At 42.6% G+C, this 24,287-nt stretch overlaps 1 protein-coding gene across 6 annotated transcripts in view; it reads left to right on the forward strand.

The window, feature by feature from the left end:
• Positions 1–24,287, forward strand: part of LOC115145068 (ras-specific guanine nucleotide-releasing factor RalGPS2-like) — a 160,453-nt gene that overhangs the window by 56,796 nt on the left and 79,370 nt on the right. For all 6 annotated transcript variants that reach the window (XM_065003112.1, XM_065003110.1, XM_065003114.1 and 3 more), the window contains one exon: positions 21,802–21,885. In XM_065003112.1, the coding sequence (XP_064859184.1) occupies positions 21,802–21,885 (84 nt within the window). The remainder of the gene's footprint in view (positions 1–21,801; positions 21,886–24,287) is intronic.

A 24,287-nucleotide genomic window follows, 5' to 3' on the forward strand; every position in this document is an offset into this window, starting at 1 on the left:
TTTAAGCAAGAAATTTGAATAAGAAAGTAAGTACTTTAGTTGAGGATAGGATAATGGTTAGTGGTTCAAATGGATGTGTTATTGCTAGCCTGTAGAGTGGGACCGTTCTCCCTGCCTGAGCCCGCCAATGATTCAAACTCCAATTAAAGGACGTTATACTGTTGTCTCTGGTGCCTTTCCACAGCTCTGCTACCAAGGGATTTATGGAGACTGACAAGCCCTTGTGTTCTGTTCTGACTAACTGACAGACTGATTAGGCATTTGATGATCTCTACTCACATTGAAACCCAGTGTAGCGTTCTGGGCCCTTCACTTGTATGACTGATAGAGATGAGAAGATCGGATGGGGAAGATGAGAAACATAGCAAGGATGGCGGGAGAGCAGAATGGACATTAAATAGGGTGAACGATTGGGTGCAGTGACGAGGGGGTTAGTAGAGGTGAGTGGGCTGGAGTGAGGGGGAAGCGGTACCAATGCACCAAGTGTGGAACCAACAGGCTCTTAAACAGCTTCAGCCCCTCAAGCTATACTGCTAATAATTAGTTATTTAAATATTTAACCAATAGCTACTCGGAATATCTGCATTGACCCTTTTTGTCCATAAGAGCTTTCCACACCTGGATTTTGCAACACTTGCACATTATTCTTTTTAAAAAATTCTTCAAGCTCTGTCAAATTGGTTGTTGATCTTTGCTAGACAACAATTTTCAGGTCTTGTCATAGATTTTCAAGTAGATTTTAGGTCAAAACTGTAACACGGCCACTCAGTAACATTCCCTGTCTTCTTGGTAAGCAACTCCAGTGTAGATTTGGCCTTTTGTTTAAGGTTATTGTTCAGCTTAAAGGTGACTTCGTCTCCCAGTGTCTGGTGGAAAGCAGACTAAACCAGGGTTTCCTGTAGAGTTTTGCCTGTATTTTTTTTAGTTTTTTTTTACCTTTAACCAGGTAGGCTAGTTGAGAACAAGTTCTCATTTACAACTGCGACCTGGCCAAGATAAAGCATAGCAGTGTGAACAGACAACAACAGAGTTACAAATGGAGTAAACAATAAACAAGTCAATAACACAGTAGAGAAAAAGAGTATATATATACATTGTGTGCAAAAGGCATGAGGAGGTAGGCGAATAATTACAATTTAGGAGATTAACACTGGAGTGATAAATGGTCAGATGGTCATGTGCAGGTAGAGATACTGGTGTGCAAAAGAGCAGAAAAGTAAATAAATAAAAAAGTATGGGGATGAGGTAGGTAAATTGGGTGGGCTATTTACAGATGGACTATGTACAGCTGCAGCGATCGGTTAGCTGCTCAGATAGCAGATGTTTAAAGTTGGTGAGGGAGATCAGTCTCCAACTTCAACGATTTTTGCAATTCGTTCCAGTCACAGGCAGCAGAGAACTGGAAGGAAAGGCGGCCAAATGGGGTGTTTGCTTTAGGGATGATCAGTGAGATACACCTGCTGGAGCGCGTGCTACGGGTGGGTGTTGCCATCGTGACCAGTGAACTGAGATAAGGCAGAGCTTTACCTAGCATGGACTTGTAGATGACCTGGAGCCAGTGGGTCTGGTGACGAATATGTAGCGAGGGCCAGCCGACTAGAGCATACAGGTCGCAGTGGTGGGTGGTGTAAGGTGCTTTAGTAACAAAACGGATGGCACTGTAATAAACTGCATCCAGTTTGCTGAGTAGAGTATTGGAAGCTATTTTGTAGATTACATAGTCGAAGTCGAGGATCGGTAGGATAGTCAGTTTTACTAGGGTAAGTTTGGCGGCGTGAGTGAAGGAGGCTTTGTTGCGAAATAGAAAGCCGACTCTAGATTTGATTTTAGATTGGAGATGTTTGATATGAATCTGGAAGGAGAGTTTACAGTCTAGCCAGACACCTAGGTACTTATAGATGTCCACATATTCTAGGTCGGAACCATCCAGGGTGGTGATGCTAGTCGGGCGTGAGGGTGCAGGCTGCGGACGGTTGAAAAGCATGCATTTGGTTTTACTAGCGTTTAAGAGCAGTTTGAGGCCACGGAAGGAGTGTTGTATGGCATTGAAGCTCGTTTGGAGGTTAGATAGCACAGTGTCCAAGGAAGGGCCAGAAGTATACAGAATGGTGTCGTCTGCGCAGAGGTGGATCAGGGAATCGCCCGCAGCAAGAGCAACATCATTAATATATACAGAGAAAAGAGTCGGCCCGAGAATTGAACCCCGTGGCACCACCATAGAGACTACCAGAGGACCGGACAACATGCCCTCCGATTTGACACACTGAACTCTATCAGAGAAGTAGTTGGTGAACCAGGCAAGGCAGTCATTAGAAAAACCGAGGCTACTGAGTCTGCCGATAAGAATAGTCGAATGCCTTGGCCAGGTCGATGAAGATGGCTGCACAGTACTGTCTTTTATCGATGGCGGTTATGATATAGTTTAGTACCTTGAGCGTGGCTGAGTTGCACCTGTGACCGGCTCGGAAACCAGATTGCACAGCGGAGAAGGTACGGTGGGATTCGGGATGGTCAGTGATCTGTTTGTTGACTTGGCTTTCGAAGACCTTAGATCGGCAGGGCAGGATGGATATAGGTCTGTAACAGTTTGGGTCCAGGGTGTCTCCCCCTTTGAAGAGGGGGATGACCACGGCAGCTTTCCAATCCTTGGGGATATCAGACGATATGAAAGAGAGGTTGAACAGGCTGGTAATAGGGGGTTGGGACAATGGCGGCGGATAGTTTCAGTAATAGAGGGTCCAGATTGTCAAGCCCAGCTGATTTGTACGGGTCCAGGTTTTGCAGCTCTTTCAGAACATCTGCTATCTGGATTTGGGTAAGGGGGGGGGGGGCTGTTGGCCGAGGTTGGAGTAGCCAGGAGGAAGGCATGGCCAGCCGTTGAGAAATGCTTGTTGAAGTTTTCGATTATCATGGATTTATCGGTGGTGACCGTGTTACCTAGCCTCAGTGCAGTGGGCAGCTGGGAAGAGGTGCTTTTGTTCTCCATGGACTTTAGTGTCCCAGAACGTTTTGGAGTTAGTGCTACAGGATGCAAATTTCTGCTTGAAAAAGCTGGCCTTTGCTTTCCTGACTGACTGTGTGTTTTGGTTCCTGACTTCCCTGAACAGTTGCTTATCGCGGGGACAATTCGATGCTATTGCAGTCCGCCACAGGATGTTTTTGTGCTGGTCGAGGGCAGTCAGGTCTGGAGTGAACCAAGGGCTATATCTGTTCTTAGTTCTGCATTTTTTGAACGGAGCATGCTTATCTAAGATGGTGAGGAAGTTACTTTTAACCTCCTGAAACTAGGGGGCACTATTTTAGTTTTGGAAAAATAACGTTCCCAAAGTAAACCGCCTATTTCTCAGGACCAGATGCTAGAATATGCATATAATTGACAGCTTATGATAGAAAACACTCTAAAGTTTCCAAAACTGTCAAAATATTGTCTGGGAGTATAACTATAACAGAACTGATATTGCAGGTGAAACCCTGAGAAAAATCCAATCAGGAAGTACCTCTTATTTTGAAACCGTTGTTCCTATTCACCCCTATTGGCCATTGAAAGGGATATCAACCAGATTCCCTTTTCTACGTATTCCCTAAGGTGTCTACAGAATTTTGACGTGGTTTCACGCCTTTATGTTGAATGAGCGTAAATGACTACATTGCGTAAGTGGTAGTCATTTTTCCGCTCGCTCCTACTGAAAAGCCAATTGTCCCAGTTGATCTATTATCGAATAGATATTTGAAAAACACCTTGAGGATTGATTGTAAAAAAACATTTGCCATGTTTCTGTCGATATTATGGATATAATTTGGATTTTTTTCCCGGCGTTGTCGTGCCCGCTATTTCCGGTGGATTTCTCAACATAATGTGACCAACAAACGGAGGTATTTTGGGTATAAAAATAATCTTTATGGAACAAAAGGAACATTTGCTGTCTAACTGGGAGTCTCGTGAGTGAAAACATCTGAAGATCATCAAAGGTAAACGATTAATTTGATTGCTTTTCTGATTTTCGTGACCAAGCTTCCTGCTGCTAGCTGGACATAATGCTATGCTAGGCTATCGATAAACTTACACAAACGCTTGTCTTGTTTTGGCTGTAAAGCATAATTTAAAAATCTGAGATGACAGGGTGATTAACCTCATAGTCCACCAATACCGTATGCGGGTTCGTGACTAGGGCTCAAGCTCATTAGCATAACGCACAATGCGAAAAAATATTCCTACAAATATTTAACCTCCACACATTAACAAGTAAAATAGCTCAAATGAAAGATAAACAAGTTGTTTATCTACCCAGCAAGTCAGATTTCTAAAATGTTTTACGGCGAAAACATAGCACATATTTATATTAGATCACCACCGAAATAAAAGGCAAGCGGTGGCCATTTTGTCCCAGAAAAAATTAAATTTAAAAGTAGGATTAAAAATAAATAATTCACTAACCTTTTGAAAATCTTCATCAGATGACAGTAATATTACATGTTACACAGTACATTTAATTTTTTTTCAATAATATGCTATATAATATCCATAAATCTCGGTTGACAGCATTTTAAAAAAAAACATGCTACTCAAATGTCAGGGGAAATGATGATAGCTCCGACAGATAACGTCAGATAACAAGCAATAAACATGACTAAATATACATGTTCTACATATATTTACAAAGATACACTTCTTCTTAATGCAACCGCTGTATTACATTTATTTTTAACATTACAGACATCGTTCACTTGGCTATACTAGGAGTCGGCGCTCAGATATTAGCAGTACGTTTGGAGTCCACAGAAACCCAAAATAACCACATAAATATTCCCTTACCTTTGATGTTCTTCCATCAGAAGACGTAGAAGGAGTCATACTTACCCAATACATTGTTTGGTTTCACGTTGTGTGTCCCTGTATTAGCATATGCTAACAGCTTCAGCTGGAATGCATCAAAAATGACTTCTGGTCCAGCACTCTGCGCATTAAAACTTCCAATTTACATATTATATGTCGATTAAACTGGTCAAACAATGTGCAAAATCGAGCTTTATGATGTTTTTAGCATGTAGAACAAAGGACAGCGTTAACAGACAAACCGGCTTCAAATGCTGCATGTTGGAAAAAGACGTACTCCAAATCGGCCGCGCGCAATAGAGTGCCCGGTTTTGAGAGGGACACGCGGAATTTCGCGCGCCAAAGGTGCAGGGCTCGTGCGACTCTCACAGTGAACGCGCCATTTGAAAGCAGACAACGCGCTGAACTGATAGAGACTGTTCCTGGATCCGTAGCTGCCTGGGAAGGGTGTTGGCGATGACGTCAAAGTAGACCCAACTTTTCCATTGTTGACAGAGTGTTTGGGAGAATGGCTCTCCTGAGTTCTGCTTTACATACAGACATAATTTAAACGGTTTTAGAAACTTTAGAGAGTTTTCTATTCAATAATAATTTTTATATGCATATATTAGCAATTTTGGGTAAAAATATTTTCAGTTTACTATGGGTACGCACTTTCTCCAACAGGGGCAGTATAGAGCAGGAGTTCTAAGAGGTTAACAAAAGGCTAAGCTGTGTTTCACTATATTTCACTTGTGATTTCATGAATATGAATATTTTCTAGTAAAAAAAATTGACCGTTGCGCTATGCTAATTAGTGTAGTTGATGACAATTCTCCCGGATCCGGGATGGGTAGTTCCAAGATTAAAGAATGACCAGGCATCCTCAACTGACAGGATGAGGTCAATATCCTTCCAAGGTACCCGGGCCAGGTCGATTAGAAAGGCCTGCTCGCAGAAGTGTTTTATGGAGCGTTTGACAGTGATGAGGGGTGGTCGTTTGACTGCGGACCCGTAGCGGATACAGGCAGTGATCGCTGAGATCCTGATTGAAGACAGCGGAGGTGTATTTGGAGGGCCAGTTGGTCAGGATAACGTCTATGAGGGTGCCCTTGTTTACAGATTTAGGGTTGTACCTGGTGGGTTCCTTGATGATTTGTGTGAGATTTGAGGGCGTCTAGCTTAGATTGTAGGACTGCCGGGGTGTTAAGCATATCCCAGTTTAGGTCACCTAACAGAACAAACTCTGAAGCTAGATGGGGGGCGATCAATTCACAAATGTCCAGGGCACAGCTGGGAGCTGAGGGGGGTCGGTGGCAGGTGGCAACAGTGAGTGATTTATTACTGGAGAGAGTAATTTTCAAAATTAGTAGACGGAACTGTTTGGGTATGGACCTGGAAAGTATGACATTACTCTACCTACTTACCTTTGCGAGTCATTGGAAAAACTCCCTGGTCTTCCTGGTTGAATCTGTGTTTGAAATTCACTGCTGGATTGCGGGAACTTACTGTATGTGTGGGATACAGAGAGGTAGTCATTCAAAAATCATGTTAAACATTATTGCATTTTGAGTCCATGCAACTTAAGTGATTTGATTTTACACCTGAACGTATTTAGGCTTATTCAATACTTATTCACTCAAGACATTTCAGCTTTTCCTTTTTAATTAATTTGTTTTAAAAAAAAAACTAAAAAAACAATATCAAAGTGGAATTAAGTATTGTGTATTCTGTTTTAAATTCAGGCAGTAACACAACAAAATGTGGACAAAGTGGCGTGAACACTTTCTTAGTGCACTGTATCTACCTAAATTACCTCGTACTCGTCTGACTCTGTGCTGGTACCTATTCCTTGGGATAGATTTTTTGGGGAAAATAGTAGGAAAATACTGTGTTGAAGGGCATTTCACTGTTCGTCCTCGCCTGCTGTTTACGAATCATGTGACGAATTACATTTGACCTCATTTGAGAAGAGCGCACGGTGACCCACTTTGTTGACAGGGACAGAGGCCTCTTCCTGCTCTGACTGTGTTTTGTCTCTGATCTTGCGCTAATGTGGGTTTGTGTGTGTGCATGTGTCTGCGTCAGGGTTTCTGTTAGGGGGTAATAGCAGGCTTTTGGCCTAAAAAAAAGTGTAAAAGTCGTTAAATAAAATTGGCGCAAGCCCCATTGCAAAATAATGCTTTTAGCCTTTTAATTGATATAAATGCATGTCGATGGAAATACATTTGACTGGTCATGCTTATCGGTCTATAGGTTAATTTGCATAATTTAGTGGAATTAAATTGCTGCGTGTGTAGGCTACAGTATATCTGTTATGTTCAGTATCTTATTTGTCACATGCGCACAGCGTGCAGAGCCTTTTAGCAAAATCTGTCAAACCGCAACGGAAGACGTCATCAGCGCGTCACACTTTGCAATGAGCTGGAGGCTGTAGGATATGCATTTTGAGAACATATACTTTATTATTTGAAACCTGAATGTTATGAGGTGTGTCTTACCTTGCTTATTAGATCCTCTTTTTACGTTTCTAACAGATATTTTCATCTGTCACGTGTAACCACTGGCATGTGCAGTGTCGTTTTGACAGTGTTTTCCCGCTAATTGCATTGTGACGAACATTCGCACGTAGCCTACTGCCTTGTGTGCGTTGCTACTCTTATAATGTGAATTCATTTGCATATCAACATTTTAAGCTAAACGTTCTCATCTGTTGCATCAGACTCATTGCTTTTTATTTATTTTTTATGTAACTTGGGCCTACTAGTTTGATTTTTGAATTTGGAATCTATCTGCCTACAACTGTCCCAGAGTGTTTGGAATAGGCTATTTCTTTCTCGACAAGCTGACCAATAGAATAAGTTAACTTTTATACTGTGGGGGTGTTGCTGTTCGTTACTTGTCTTGTTGGCTGAGGACATCAGAATTTGTTAAGAAGGACCGCACATCATTGCATCCTCGACTTGCACGTTCTGTTAATATGAATGCCCTGAATCTAAATGTGATTTCTGTCATTCTGAGCACCGTGGGTGGATGCCCTAATCATTTGCAGCCAAAGCATATGGGTCTGGTAGATTTCTCAAATGTCTGGAAATTAAAATGTTGCTGGTCAAATGTCCGGCACCACATTTTCCAAACGTAAACACTGGTGTGCGTGTGCGCGCGAGAACCATCAATGTCCTAACTTCAGCTGGAGTTAACACTCCTGTCACTCTCCTTCCCCCTCACATCTAGAATGGAACAAACGTCTGTGTCCACAGTATAGATGTGTGTGTGCATCCTGTTAATTCACTCAGTGGTTCTAATTGAATCTATGCATATGAAAGTAGTGAATAACAAGACTGGAGAGACTTGGAAGTCTGGGACTGTAGTTAGTATTTTATTGTGACTGATGGACGGACAGATGGACAGATCTTCTTCTCCTTATCTTTCAGTATCCTATAAAGTACCTGCTGTTATGGTACTGAAATAAACATGCCTTCTGCTACCGCTCTGGACACTCAACGCAGCTGGATCTGACGGTCTCTCCACTTGGGCCAAATCTTAACTGGAGATGCCGAACTTGAATTTTTACAGAACTTTCTCATTGACGTCAATGCACAGTACACAGAAGTCCGAGTTGCTCATGCAGTACAAAGCCCTCAGTCTCTCCAAGCTTGGATTTAATTACTCAACGTTAAAGGGTTTTAATGGTACATGACATAGCACGTTTTATGCAATAATGAAAGCTGATTAATCAGTTTTTCCAAAAGAGAACTAGGCACGTTGAGGTCTGTTTTCCATGATGTGATGTGTTTGAAATCTGAACCAGGCCAGTGATACGACAGTAGTTTAACTGTAGGGGATTAACTCTGGATCACTTCTCTTCATTAGAGTCCTTCCCCACTGTACCTGTTTTTAACACCACCAGACCCTCATAAAGACGTTTAAGGAAAAATCCACCCCAAACCAAACATGTCTATCATTTACAGTGTTGGAGAACAATATTTTTTGTAAACAAGTGTTTAATTTTGGTGTTATAAGGTTGGTAGCAACATGTGAAAATCATTGTGGACATCCTTTTGCCTCAAGTCAACTACGAAACCCACAATGCAATATTATCTCTATGGGCTGGCAAGCTTGTATACTGTAGCTACACACAGTACCAAAGTCTTATCAGCATGTGAATAGCTAGTTTGCTGTAAAATCTCCTAAACTGCACTATCAATTTAGCAGTCTACAATCTCACCATTTTCAATCTGACATGTGTAATAGATGTTTCCGCGATCTGAAAGTCATATTCAGAGTACCTCTAAAAGTCTAAGCCGTTGGGGCGGGGGTTCTACTAAGCTAACGTATGGTATTGTTTTAACATGGTCATACCATGGCTCATTTTAGCTATTTGATTTAGAAGATGGGAGATATACACTACCGTTCAAAAGTTTGGGGTCACTTAGAAATGTCCTTATTTTTGGTCCATTTAAAATAACATCAAATTGATTAGAAATACAGTGTAAACATTGTTAATGTTGTAAATGACTATTGTAGCTGGAAACGGCTGATTTTTAATGGAATATCTACATAGGCGTACAGAGGCCCATTATCAGCAACCATCACTCCTGTGTTCCAATGGCACGATGTGTTAGCTAATCCAAGTGTATCATTTTAAAAGGCTAATTGATCATTAGAAAACACTTTTGCAATTATGTTAGCACAGCTGAAAACTGTAGTTCTGATTTTAAAGAAGCAATAAAACTGGCCTTCTTTAGACTAGCTGAATATCTGGAGCATTAGCATTTGTGGGTTTGATTACAGGCTCAAAATAGCCAGAAACAAATAACAAATTCTTCTGAAACTCGTCAGTCTATTCTTGTTCTGAGAAATGAAGGCTATTCCATGCGAAAAATTGCCAAGAAACTGAAGGTCTCGTACAACGCTGTGTACTACTCCCTTCACAGAACAGTGTAAACTGGTTCTAACCAGAATAGAAAGAGTGGGAGGCCCTGGTGCACAACTGAGCAAGAGGACAAGTACATTCGTGTCATTTATATGGGTTACATTCAGACGAGTCCCGTGATAGTTATGGGGGCCATGGAGAACACCATCTTATTCATGAGTCTCTTTCCCCTTCTACAGAGTTCATATTAGTTTGTAGCCTAAACGGTTCAGACGCTACAGACCGAAGTAGGCACATCAGCGTGGGGTTTGTTGGGGTCATACAGCAAAACGGAGGACACCATTGTGTACGTGCAGAGTCCGGTCATTCCATAAGGTGGTCATATTAGTTTGTTTGGATGCTACAGAATTTGTGAGAATGTCTCATGGTCTGACAAACGCCGCTGTAGCTCGGCCACCTTCCACCACAGATGTAGAAGACCAGCGGTGGAATTGAGATGCAGCCCATGCAAAAAAAAATGATATCTGAGGTTTTAATGTTTTTAATGTATTATTTTACTCTGACTGAGGATTCATTGCAATGCTATGTGATATCGGTCGAATATCTGCCTGCTTTGATAGGCAATAGCTCCGATACAAATTAAATGACCCGGGGAATCGATAGAGCATTGCTCAGAGATACACAAAAACAACATAACATTCAAAATGGGTGAATCTTTCCTTTTAATGTTGATATCTTACGTCTTAATATGAATGAACAAATAACCGTCGTTTTCAGTCCAATTGTTTCCAAGCTGTCCTGGTCGTTGGTTAAAGTTGTAATAATAATTTTACAGCAACAGGGTTTATGGAAGCAGGCAGCAGAGCTAGCAAGCTGTGAGACCACTGCGTCATGGAAAAGTTGTCATCTGCTTGACTGTAATGAAAAGTCAGTGGTCTGGTATGTTTAATCTCATGTTATGGAGTAATATTCTCACCGTGCTGTCTAATAACTTCTTAATAACTGTAAATAGCTTTGTGTTATGAGTTATGACCTGAGGCTTTATATTGGTCTTGTCCTTTTTAGAATATGCTTCTCTAACCACCATAAAACACATCGTAACAGTCTTAACACGGTATGTCTGTGTGAGCGAGTTTGTGTGTGCGCCAGAGTCTGAGCGGAGCGTGCCCAATTTGATTGTCAAAGGCTGGAGCATCCGCGAAGGCAGGCCCCAGTAGCGCTCACTTCACGAGCTCAGGGCATGCCAGGCCCAGCATGCATTTGTAGTCTACTTGTGTGCTGCTATAGCCCTTTGATTTAGCTACTGTCATGGAGTTAACTAAATATTTCCATAAAGAAACTGACCAAGCACACAGGTGAAAAATCAAGGTGAGTAAGAGAGGGAGTGTGGTGATGTAGTGTCCACAACTAAAGAATCATTGTTGAATCTGAGAAGACATGTATCCCGACTGCATGAAGGTGCACTTACTATGTGCACATGCTAGAAGAAAGGAACGAGGTGGGTAGATAACTGTGCCATTGTATCAAAGTATTTATAAACTAAATATCTGATCTCTTAAAAGTTGTTCATTTTTGTTCTCTGATCTGTACAATAGACCTGGCATATTCTCACTTTCAAGGAGCTTTTCATTTTGATTGGGTTATGTTGCCTAACAACCTTTAGGCATACCTATAGAAAAATAAACTCGGCATCTCTGCCCAGCCTGGCAAGAGTTGGCAAAAGGGTGTTTAGCATCCCCAGTGGCTCTGCAAGTGCGGAGAGGATTTTCTCCTCTGCTGGCCTGCTCTCCAGGCACCGTCACATGAGCCTGAAGCCACACACTGTCCAAGCTCCTGTTTCTAATACGAATTCACCGGCACTAGTAGGGCATTTTTGGTTTAACTTGTTTTTAATTTTAATTCACAGCCTATATATAGCAAAATAATTCCTTCTTAGGCAATTTTTATATGCATACACTAATGATTTAATACATTTTCATGTTTATTAAAATACGTTTAATTCAAATGTTTGGTTTCAAATTCTGCAGGATTTTTAGCAGAGTGGTTGGAAAGGAAGGCACAGTGTTCCATGAGCGGGATTTCCAAATGCTCAACTCCGCTCACATACTCTGGTGTGTGCGCACATTGACTGCATTGAAGAGCAGACCGCTTGCAGTGCTTTCCTCTAGCCAGCTGTCGGCTATACAGCCAGTTGTACACTCAATTTCAGCCATGTACATTTTCCACTTAAATTAACTTGGCAATTTAGATTTTTTTTTACAGTTCGCAAGTCAGGAAAAAAATTCAGCCCAGCCCTCTCCCGCTAGAATGAACGATATGCATCTTCTAGCGATCTATTGATAGGACAGGCGTCTGTCTGCCTGTCAGTCACAAAATGAGCGATGACAGGGAAACACTGCTGGTTTGACATTTTTCGCTCTCTTTTTATTTTCGCGTGTTTCATATACAGCCACGAAGTCCTGGCGCATGGACTTACTGTCATTTGATTGATTGATTGAACATCAAGCTAGAGTAGTTTATTAATGGTGTCGAACTGACTGAATAAACCCAATCTCATATTCTTGCGATTCATAAATCATGCAACATAATAATATCTCCATGGTATCGGGACATGGCATCGGGACAAGGAAACTCTGACATCTGCTAATGTAAAAAGGACTTTATAAAAACATTTCATTTGATTATCGATACATTATGAAAACATTTGATGAAGATGGTGAATCCTCTTCACTGCAGGACAATCGTGTAAGTAGGCTAGTGATGCGATAGTTGCACTCTGGTCTAAAATATGATAAAACTGATTGAATTGTTTTAAAAGCTTATGATATTTATATGGTAGTTTAATAGATATTGATATAGGTCTACTGATTTAATCGAGGTCAAATGCCTCTTCAAATCCCATGATTAACACCTGCTTCATTCTTCAATCATACCTGCATTGCAGATAACTGAGAAAATGCCTCTTAAAAGGGTGCTTGAAGCCTTAAAGAGTTAAAGATTATTTGAGAATAAATCTGTGAGTCAGCCATTAAACAAGTATTTGTTTTGTATAAATTAGACTGCAATTCACAAATGGAGTTGCAAACTAACTTCTTTCACTAATTTAACTGATGTCATTCTCTCTTCTCTTAACAAGTATAGACCCAGAACTTAATTGAGCATTCGTTCTGCTTATTTTAGAGACCCCTTTTTCCATTTAAAAAGTGCCCATCACACAATTCGTTTGATTTAAATGTACGCTTTAATTTTTTTCAAGATCATTTTGGCCATTTACTTAATTTAATCAAATAAAATACATAATTTAAAGAAAAAACATTGTGTCAATTCATATCTTGCCATAAAATACTTTAGTCTCAATATAAGACCAGTTAAATGTAAAAAATAAAAAAGTTGTAATGTTCTCTTACTTCGAAAATAGTATAGATCATATAGGCCTAGATGATTTCCCCAAAAACTAACAAAAAAAGGAATTCATACATTTTCAGTAATGTATGAATTATTTTCAAATTTGTGAGAAACTCAGTATTCAATAATATTGCTGTGTATTTCGCATGGAATCAAGGCATTAAAATGTACCAGAGGTCACAAAAATAGAGCTTGTTCAGCAAAATATTCTTAACCCCGGCTCGGGGAATCCTGGCTGTCTACCTTTTCTATTTGGCTGACTATGCCATGTGCTTGTGGAAAACACTGCGCTTGGCATCAACCTCCTTTCATAGCAGAGTGGTTAAATCAGACATTATTGCTTTTATCAAGAACACAGTGGTCCATTTACAAGAATGTGTGTGTGATTAAGCCAGACATGACCATTATGATGCAAGAACTGACATGAAGCAGATGGTTTGATTTGAGCCTGAAAGTAAAGTTTCTCCCTAGAGGAGACGGAGTGAAGCCACAGAGCGAAGTGTAAGAGACTGGTTTATCTGTAGTATCGTCCCACTGGGCACAGATTTCAACATTTTATTTTATGTTGGTTCAACATAATTCCTTTGAAATTACGTACGAACAACGTTGGTTCAACCAGTGTGTCCAGTGAGGTGTCTTCTCTTATAAACTCAACAAAAAAGAAACAACCATGTATTTCAAGGATAATTCGTAAAAATCCAAATAACTTCACAGATCTCCATTGTAAAGGGTTTAAACACTGTTTCCCATGCTTGTTCAATGAACCATAAACAATTAATGAACATGCAGCTCTGGAATGGTCGTTAAGACACTAACAGCTTACAGACAGTAGGCAATTAAGGTCACAGTTATGAAAACGTAGGACACTAAAGAGGCCTTTCTACTGATTCTGAAAAACACCAAAAGAAAGATGCCCAGGGTCCTTGCTCATCTGTGTGAATGTGCCTTAGTCATGCTGCAAGGAGGCATGAGGACTGCAGATGTGGCCAGGGCAATAAATTGCAATGTCCGTACTGTGAGACGCCTAAGACAGCTCTTACAGGGAGTCAGGACGGATAGCCGATCGTCCTTGCAGTTGCAGACCACGTGTAACAACACCTGCACAGGATTGGTACATCTGAACATCACACCTGCGGGACAGGTACAGGATGGCAAAAACAACTGCCCGAGTTACACCAGGAACGCACAATCCCTCCATCGGTGCTCAGACTGTCCTCAATAGGCTGAGAGAGGCTGGACTGAAGACTTGTAGGCCTGTTGTAAGGCAGGTCCTCACCAGACCACACAGGCAACAACATCGCCTATGGGCACAAACCCATCATTGCCGGACCAGACAGGACTGGCAAAAAGTGCTCTTCACTGACGAGTCGCGGTTTAGTCTCACCAGGGGTGATGGTCGGATTCGCGTTTATCGTCAAAGGAATGAGCGTTACACTGAGGCCTGTACTCTGGAGCGGGATCGATTTGGAGTTGGAGGGTCAGTCATGGTCTGGGGCTGTGTGTCACCGCATCATCATACTGAGGTTGTTGTCATTGCAGGCAATCTCAACGCTGTGCGTTACAGGGAAGACATCCTCCTCCCTCATGTGGTACCCTTCCTGCAGGCTCATCCTGACATGACCCTCCTACATGACAATGCCACCAGCCATACTGCTCGTCCTGTGCGTGATTTCCTGCAAGGCAGTAATGTCAGTGTTCTGCCATCGCCAGCGAAGAGCCCGGATCTCAATACTGTTGTGCACATCTGGGACCTGTTGGATCAGAGGGTGAGGGCTAGGTCCATTCCCCCCAGAAATGTCCGGAAACTTGCAGGTGCCTTGGTGGAAGAGTGGGGTCACATCTCACATCAAGAACGGGCAAATCTGGTGCAGTCCATGAGGATTAGATGTACTGCAGTACTTAATGCAGCTGGTGGCCACACCAGAAACTGACACTTACATTTCATTTTGACCCTCCCCCCTTTTTGTTGTTGTTCAGGGACACCTTATTCCATTTCTGTTAGTCACATGTCTGTGGAACTTGTTCAGTTTGTCTGTTGTTGAATCTTGTTTATGTTCACACAAATATTTACACATGTTAAGTTTGCTGAAAATAAACGCAGTTGACAGTCAGAGGATGTTTCTTTTATTAGTTTATTATGTTCCACCTTTCCAATAGAACAGGGAATCTTCCACTCTATCGATTTCATAATTTGCAACACGTTAAATGTTTCAGCTCACTGTCCTCCACAGGTGCTTTAGGTAGCTGGTAGGCTATTGGCTGTGTAAGATGACAGTGACATCCAGTCCTCTGAGTCTCCCTCAACAGCTTCTGGACCTGTTTTCTGGGAATTGGAAAACTATATAAAAAAAGAGACAGATTCATAGAGGGGGAAAGAAGTTGTTGAGCTGCTGAAAATGTGTAACTGAAGCCATGTCTTTCTAGTGTAGTTTACAAGCGCCGTTTTATGAAAAGTTATTTCTAGCCCTGACCAGGTCTGGTTCTGGTTAGAGAAGAGTGACGTGGGTCCGATTGGATCCTGGCTAGAGAGACCGTAGATAGCATTTCATCCTGTTGTCTCTGTCCTCCTCTCTCTCTGTAGCTCCATCTCTCTTTATGCTCACCTGTCTGTTTTAAAAGAGACATGTTTTTATCCTGTGGTTACATCAACAGCAGGGGAAGTAAATTAGGTTTTGGCGGGCAGAGATTGTTTTTGGCTTGTAGGGAAGTGGCATCAGATAGCTCTAATACATACCGCTGAGTTGTATGCCAGTTCCCTTAGAAGTCTGTACCCACCACACACAGACAGAGACACACTGGAAATAAACACGCTCAACTTCTCCCAAACATGGACCAGGGCACTCATAGTTTAAAGATCACATACAGTACCAGTCAAAAGTTTGGACACTTACTCATTCAAGGGTTATTAATAATAATGTACTATTTTGTACATTGAAGAATAATAGTGAAGGCATCAAATCTGTGAAATAGAAGATATGGAATCATGTAGTAACCAAAAGTGTTTAACAAATGAAAATATATTTGAGATTCTTCAAAGTAGCCACCATTTTCCTTGATGACAACTTTGCACTCTCTTGGCATTCTCTCAACCAGCTTCACCTGGAATACTTTTCCAACAGTCATGAAGGAGTTCCCACATATGCTGAGCACTTGTTGGCTGATTTTCATTCACTCTGCGGTTCAACTCATCCCAAACCATCTCAATTGGGTTGAGGTCAGGTGATTGTGGAGGCCAGGACATCTGATGCAGCACTCTACTTTTCTTCTTGGTCAAAAAGCCTTGACACAGCCTGGAGGTGTGTTGGGTTATGAAGCTGGTTGAGAGACTGACAAGCATGTGCAAAGCTATCATCAAGGCAAAGGGTGGCTACATTGAAGAAAATTAACTAAAACTTTTTTGGTTACTACAGTTGAAGTCAGAAGTTTACATGCACTTAGGTTGGAGTCATTGTTTTTCAACCACTCCACACATTTCTTGTTTAACAAACTCTAGTTTTGACAAGTCGGTCAGGACATCTACTTTGTGCATGATAAGTCATTTTTCCAACAATTATTTACAGACAGATTAATTCACTGTATCACAATTCCAGTGGGTCAGAAGTTTACATACACTAAGTTGACTGTCTTTAAACAGCTTGGAAAATTCCAGTAAATTAATCATTTGGAAGTGTACCTGTGGATGTATTTCAAGGCCTACCTCCAAACTCAGTACCTCTTTGCTTGACATCATGAGAAAATCAAAAGAAATCAGCAAAGACTTCAGAAAAAAATTGTAGACCACCACAAGTCTGGTTCATCCTTGGGAGCAATTTCCAAATGCCCGAAGGTACCACGTTCATCTGTACAAACAATATTACGCAAGTGTAATCCCCATGGGAGCACACAGCCGTCATACCGCTCAGGGAAGAGACTCGTTCTGTCTCCTAGAGATTAACATACTTTGGTGCGAAAAGCGCAAATCAATCCCAGAACAACAGCAAAGAACCTTGTGAAGATACTGGGGGAAACAGGTACTAAAGTATCTATATCCACAGTAAAAGAGTCCTATATCGACATTACCTGAATGGCCACTCAGCAAGGAAGAAGCCACTGCTCCAAAAGCACCATTAAAAAAGCCAGACTACGGTTTGCAACTGCACATGGGGACAAAATTGTACTTTTTGGAAAAATGTCCTCTGGTCTGATGAAACAAAAATAGAACTATTTTGGCCATAATGACCATCGTTATGTTTGGAGGAAAAAGCAGGAGGCTTACAAGCTGAAGAACACCATCCCAACCCGGGAAGCACGGGGTTGGCAGCATCATGTTGTGTGGGTGCTTTGCTGCACGAGGGACTGGTGCACTTCACAAAATAGATGGCATCATGAGGCAGGAAAATTATGTTTATCAGTCAAGGTATTGGAGTGGCCATCACAAAGCCCTGACCTCAATCCTATAGAACATTTGTGAGCAGAACTGAAAAGGCGTGTGCAGCAAGGAGGCCTACAAACCTGACTCAGTTACACCAGCTCTGTCAGGAGGAATGGTCCAAAATTCACACAACTTATTGTGGGAAGCTTGTGGAAGGTGACCCAAAACATTTGACCCAAGTTAAACAATTTAAATGCAGTGCTACAAAATACTAATTGAGTGGATGTAAACTTATGACCCACTGGGAATGTGATGAAAGAAATCAAAGCTGAAATAAATAACTCTACTATTATTCGGACATTTCACATTCTTAAAATGAAGTGGTGATCCTAACTGACCTAAGACGGTGAATTTTTACTAGGATTAAATGTCAGGAATTGTGAAAACTGAGTTGAAATGTATTTGGCTAAAGTGTATGTAAACTTCTGACTTCAACTGTATATATTTTTATGTATACATTTTTTTTCTTCTGGATTTTGACCATTCTCCCGTGATCCTATTTTCATATCAGGTGACCCCTAGTTTGGGAACCGCTGGTCTACGTGTTTGTGTCTGATCACATCGCTCCTCTCATACCATTTTATGAGCCATGACATTAGCTGTGTGGGAAAGTGAACAGGATAGGAGTATAACGGACATTATAGGCCTATCGTTTCTGGAAAACCCATCTCCTACACGTCATGTAAAACCAGCCATGTAGGGAATAGGGATGCATACATATTCGCAGGATATGATGACCTAACCACCACCTAACATATAACACTAGCTAACAGGGGGCTGGCGCTAGGGAATGAAGCACTGTCTGAGAGATGCATTTTTACACCAACATTTCATAGGTCTTCCTAGAGGCAGGCGAGGTAATGGTCTGAATGCCAATCGGTCGTCAGCGCTGTAGGTAATGTTTTTGTGGTATTCAGAAGACTGCCACTCAGGCAATTAGGATTGTCTCTTACTGCCTTTCCGTCTCCTGGCATTACAGCACAGGCCTGGATGTAATTTTACCACACACAAGTTACTTTCCATTACGATTGCTGTCAACCTTAGTCAACCTCCCACTCCCCTCCTTTCTCTCTCTCTCCCCCCTCTCCACTAGCTCCAGCTGATTCTCTCGGTCTGGTCCACAGGGTGTGTGGAGGTCCAGGTTTCCACTGTGTTGACTGAAACGAGGCCCAGAGCAGAGAAGTGGCTGTGGTATCTCACATTAGATCGGCTCTGTTAGTGGTTTGGCTGGAGCTGCTTTAGCTGTGTGTGTGTGCATGTGTGAGGACTTCAAAATACATGCTGTGGAATCATCTGTCAGTCAGTCAGGGGTGTGTGTACTGTATTGCTGATTTTAGAACTAGAAAGCGGTGCGGGTAGGACTGGGCTGGGACCAACTACAACCGCCAAGACAACCACTGCACCTCAAATAATCATGTTGACTTTAATGCAAATGTTCGCTCAAAGCGCAAGGCAATGTCACAGATTCGACAAAGGCATGGCTCAGACATGACATAAATCAAATGGACCAAGGTGGCAAATGGTGTTACACAGCAGACTGGAGCTGTTTGTTAGGGTAATATCATTGATTGATTCTCTGACTTTGATTCTGGTACTTGATCCTGGCGACCACCCCTATAGGCCAGGACATTGTGGAAACTAGTGAAACGCATCTGTGGTTTGTTTCAGCAGGCTGACTGCACTTTACTAGCCCCATTAAAGTTCTCTACTGAACGCTTCTACCTCGTCAAACCTCTCTGCACACACTCACCAGGACCACCTCGTCAAACCTAGGCACTAAAGGGCCATCCGTGTTGAGCTGTTTTAAAGCTCTGTGTTGTTTTTAATGCCTATAAGAGTGAAATGGGATGATAACGTTATGAAGTCGTAACTGCTTTTGAATTAGCTGTACAACAGTTCCCTGCTGATTTGACACACACCGGTTGTAATTGGGACAGCTTATGAGATCGCATTGTAAGTAGGGCGCTTTCTGTTATGTCATTTAGGGTTTCCTTTAGTTCAGATGAGAGGAATGTGTTGTTGGGTTAGTTATGAAGTTTTAGGTAAAGGTTATGAGGGAGTGGCTGGTTGCTGCCTTCTATACTGCTGGTGGATGGAGTGAGTTAAACCCCCACACTGTCAGGTGTTTTGAGACCTAGTGAAATATTTCTATTGAATTGTGCTTATTCAAGGTTTTTTAATAGTGTGTGTGTGTGCAGGGCCTAAAATTAACACCTGCCAAGTGCAGGTAGATTTAGTTATTGGCTATTTCACCAGCCACGTTGGCGGGTGGTCAGGCTCCACTGTGCAAGCATTTCAATCGCATTTGTGAATAAAAATGGTTAAGTATCATCACATTTATAGTAAAAATAAATGCTGTTTTCAAAGTATTTCCCTCATTTTGTTTTATAGCTGGTAAATTAATCGCATAAAGTCAAAACTACGAACCGTCCGTATATAGCCTATTCCACCTCTTGCTGCAACACTGCTTGGTGGGGGCTGATGTGCACACGTGAAGAGCTGAGTGAAAGATACATATTTTAGAAGCACTGGCACAGGCATAAAAGTTGGTCAAGTTTACTTGAAACGAAAGTCGACAGAAGTGAGACTTTGTCCTTGTTTCTTGGCTATTTACGTAGTTTGTTTTTTCTGTTTCAACTAGCAGGGAAGAGAAGACCACTCTTCTCCTAGACGTACTCAATCACACAGGCACAGACATGACTCGAGTCCCATTCCCACAGTTACCTCCAGGGGCAGGTGAACATTTTTATCTCGTCAAGACTCAGGTCTTAAAATGACATTTAAAAAAATACCACATTTAGTTCTTCATAGTAATACAATTATTGTTTTCGAAACATTACCAAGCATGTCTGTTCTTTTTTTCTTCATTCTTCATTTTTTCAAATATTTTTCCATTTACCTGCAACATTCGCTGGTGGACCAAAAAGTTAAAGTGTGTGATAATAAATAACATCTCATATGAGACGTTTTCACTACAATTGTCTTCCCCTGGGATCTACAATAGTCCTTTATTGTATATCCATCTCTCTCCCGCTCGCTCTAACTCAGTCTCCCAATGGAACATCCCAATCTGGGAGCCATTATTAGGAGATGGGGAAGGAGAATGGTGGAGGAGTGGATAACGAGTGGGATGGAGGGGATGAGTGACAGCCAGAGGGGAGCGTATGTTTAAGGAAGAGTGAAGGTTAAATAAATGAGTGCTGTAAGAGATGTGACAGCTGGCACTACTGGGCTACTACATATATACACACACACACACACACACAGGGGGTTCTCACTCAGTGGTGTAGAGTGTCTGTCAGGGCAGCAGTTTAACAGTTTACAGAGGCCTGCTAAAAGCTGCTGTCATGAGGCTCTGGACCTCTGCTCTCTGTCTCTCTCCCTTTCCTCCTCTTTGCTCTCGGTCTCTCTCCTCTCCAACCCACCAAGTGCCGCTCGGCTCCTGTTGCACTCAATACAGGGGCTGCCATCTCTGCTGTCTTAGAACTGATGATGCTGAAGTTTGAAAGCACCCACTCACACACTGTTTTTAATATCTGTCAAATACTTGTTCCCCTCCACACAGAAACACACACAGGGCCATTGCACATGATTTATTTGGCCAGGGTGTGTGTGTAGCTCACTGGGCCAGATTGTTTGGAGCTAGTGGTGAAGGAGGTTGTTGCTTCCAGACAGACAATCAGGCAGCCAGTCTCGGAGGTGGTCATCAAGAGAATAGTTCAGCTGATTAATAGAGAATACAACACGTTTTCCTACTGTTCCATCACTGTGTCCCTTGTCCCCTGGCAAATCTCTGGCCCCCTGATAATGTCCCTGACCCCCTAATAATACCCCTGATCCAGAGAGGGCTCTCCTCTCCCTGCTCTGTCTGCCTCTGTGGTCTCCACTCTCTCAGGGCCAGTTCAGAGTCTGTCCAAGTGCACCATTATCAACTGCTCCCCTCTGATTGGGATAGTTACTTACCCTTATGACAACTCTGACACTGCTACCCTTCAGCTTTCTGTTTCTGACCTAAAACACCTACTCCTCTCTCTCTCACACTTCTTATCGTGTCCCAATGTGCCCCCTCCCCTCTCAGTGAACTGTTAAGAACAGACTGACTTCGTCCTTGGTGGAATACACTAACTCTTTACTCCGTTCAAGACCGTCTGTATTTTTGTCCCGGAGTGTGCTTTGTATAAATCTGTGTTAATGACTTATTTAGGAGCTGCTGAACCTGTGGATACGTGCACCATGTAAATCTGTGACTGTGTTTTATGTAAACTTCTGGCTAAGTGTGTATGTTTGTGTGTTTAGGAGCTGTCAAGTTGTGGCTGGAACAAGAAGGAGAAGCACAGCTCTGCCCCTAATGCTGTGGCCTTCACCCGCAGGTTCAACCAGGTAATGCACACACAGGCAGAAAAGTGGGGGTGGATAGGGGGAGAAATGTTCCCCTGGAGCTGAGTTATGAGCTTTGGCGAGCAAGTAATGGAGAGATTAAATCCTCTCCTCTTTCCTCCTCTTCTCTCACCACATCCCAAATCATCCTCTTTCATAATCCTTTGTTTTGGAGCTTGGAGGGTGTCATGGTAACAAAACATACCTCCTGCTGACTTGTTGACTCATCTTACATAGGGAACACACACACTCCATTGACATATCTCACAGCAGTGCATTCGTCTGTATTCTGTACCTGACACTTTGGGCCTTTAGAGCCCTGAATACGACACAATCCATCATCTAAAAATATCCCATTTGTCCTATTGTCTTAGCCTGCTCTTTCTCTCTTTCTCTCTCGGTCTCTCAAATCCTATCGGTCTCATCAGACTGGGTTCTGTCCATGATATGGCTAATAAACACTGAAGAGACCTGAGAGACTTTCTTTCCCAACACTCTGTCCTTAGCTGGCCTTCACTGTCTCTGGTGTTTGTTTAAACTGTTTGGATATGTTTCTCTGTGGTCTGATAATGTGTTTGTGCATGGTTTTAGTACACTTGGGTATTTGTGTTTTGAGCGCGTGCGCATGAGTAGAATTGAGCTCACGTGTGAAGTCATCAGCAGGAAGCCCTCTAATGACGCCTTGCCCTTTTATCCTGCTCCATGTCTCCTTCTTCCCCTTTTCCTCTCTCCCATCTCCCCGGTCTCTCCCCCTGTCCATTAGAGTGTCTTTACTACCCTCCATCTTCTCCCTGCCCCTTTAAGAGTGTCTTTAAGACCCTGCAGACTCCGTATGAGATGATGTTAGAGGAATGTGTTTCTGTGGAAAGTTCCCCAAACGGCCGTTACAGATGTTAGTTAGCTGCACATCACAGGGCCAGCCGGCCGGCAGGCATCAGCCAAGTAAAAGGATCCTTGTGAATAATGGGGCTTAGGCAGGGAGAGGTCCTTAGCATGAGCTCCAGTCTTAGCAGTCTTCCTTCAACTCTGTTATTGGCAGCAGGCTTTGGATGACAAGGGGAAGGCTGCCATCTTTCAGTAATGCTCAAGCTCAAACCCATAGGTTGTTAGATAAATAGCAAACCAGAATAATTATTAACTATCTGCATTGACCTTTTTTGCACTAACTCTTTTGACTCCTCACATACGCTGCTGTTACTGTTTGTCTATCCTGTTGCCTAGTCACTCTACCCCTACCTATTTGTGCATATCTACCTCAATTACCTTGTGTCCCTGCACATCGACTCTGTACTGGTACACCGTGTATATAGCCAAGTTAGTGCTAGAGGTGTCACTACTGATCCGGGTTCGATCCCCGGCTGTGTCGTCTGGGTTAGGGTAGGGTTTGGCCGGCCGAGATGTCTTTGTCCCATCACGCTCTAGAAACTCCTGTGGAGGGCCGGGCGCATGCATGCTGACACGGTCCCGGTTGGACAGTGTTTCCTCCGACACATTGGTGCGGCTGGATTCTGGGTTAAGCGAGCATTGTGTCAAAAAGCAGTGCGGCTTGGTTGAGTTGTGTTTCGGAGGATGCACGGCTCTCGACCTTCGCCTCTCCCGAGTCCGTACGGGAGTTGCAGCGACAAGACTAACTACTGTACCAATAAGATATCACAAAATTGGTGAGAAAAGGAGGTAAAAAGTAGAATTCTTAAAAAAAATACAAATAATGCATTTATTTTCCCTATTTGAAAAAATAAAGATCTCTGCTTTGTTGGGAAGGGATTTGACCTCCATACTGCTTTTCCATTTCTTCATGTTGTTCTGAAAACACGGGATAGGTTAAGGTTTTGGATTGAGTATATACACCCGAAATACAAAACTATTTCAGCTACACCCGTTGCAGAAAGTCGAGCACACAGCCATACAATCTCCATAGACAAACATTGGCAGTAGAATGTCCTTACTGAAGAGCTCAGTGACTTTCACCGTGGCACCATCAGAGGATGCCACCTTTCCAACAAGTCAGTTTGTCAAACTGTAAAACCCCGGTCAACTGTTTGGAATGAGATGTTTGATTAGCAGGTGCCCACATACTTTTGGTTATGTAGTGTAGTTTGGTATGACTGGCGAGGGGTAGGTATAGAGTGGGATGTAGTGGAAAGGGGAGGAGAGGATGGTTTAGGGATGAAGTGAAAAGGATTAAAGGGGATGGGGGAGGTTAGGTGTAGAGCTAAAGAAGATTGGAGAAGGGTAGATAATGTTCTGGGTGAATGGGGGCTGAGGTAAGGCTAGAGCGGGCTGGAGGGGCCCTGGGGTAAGGCTGGAGGGGCCCTGGGGTAAGGCTGGAGGGGCCCTGGGAGTTGACTGAGGTAAGGCTGGAGAGGCCCTGGGAGTTGACTGAGGTAAGGCTGGAGAGGCCCTGG

The sequence above is a fragment of the Oncorhynchus nerka genome, linkage group LG17, assembly GCF_034236695.1.
Source record: "Oncorhynchus nerka isolate Pitt River linkage group LG17, Oner_Uvic_2.0, whole genome shotgun sequence".
Lineage (NCBI taxonomy): Eukaryota > Metazoa > Chordata > Actinopteri > Salmoniformes > Salmonidae > Oncorhynchus > Oncorhynchus nerka.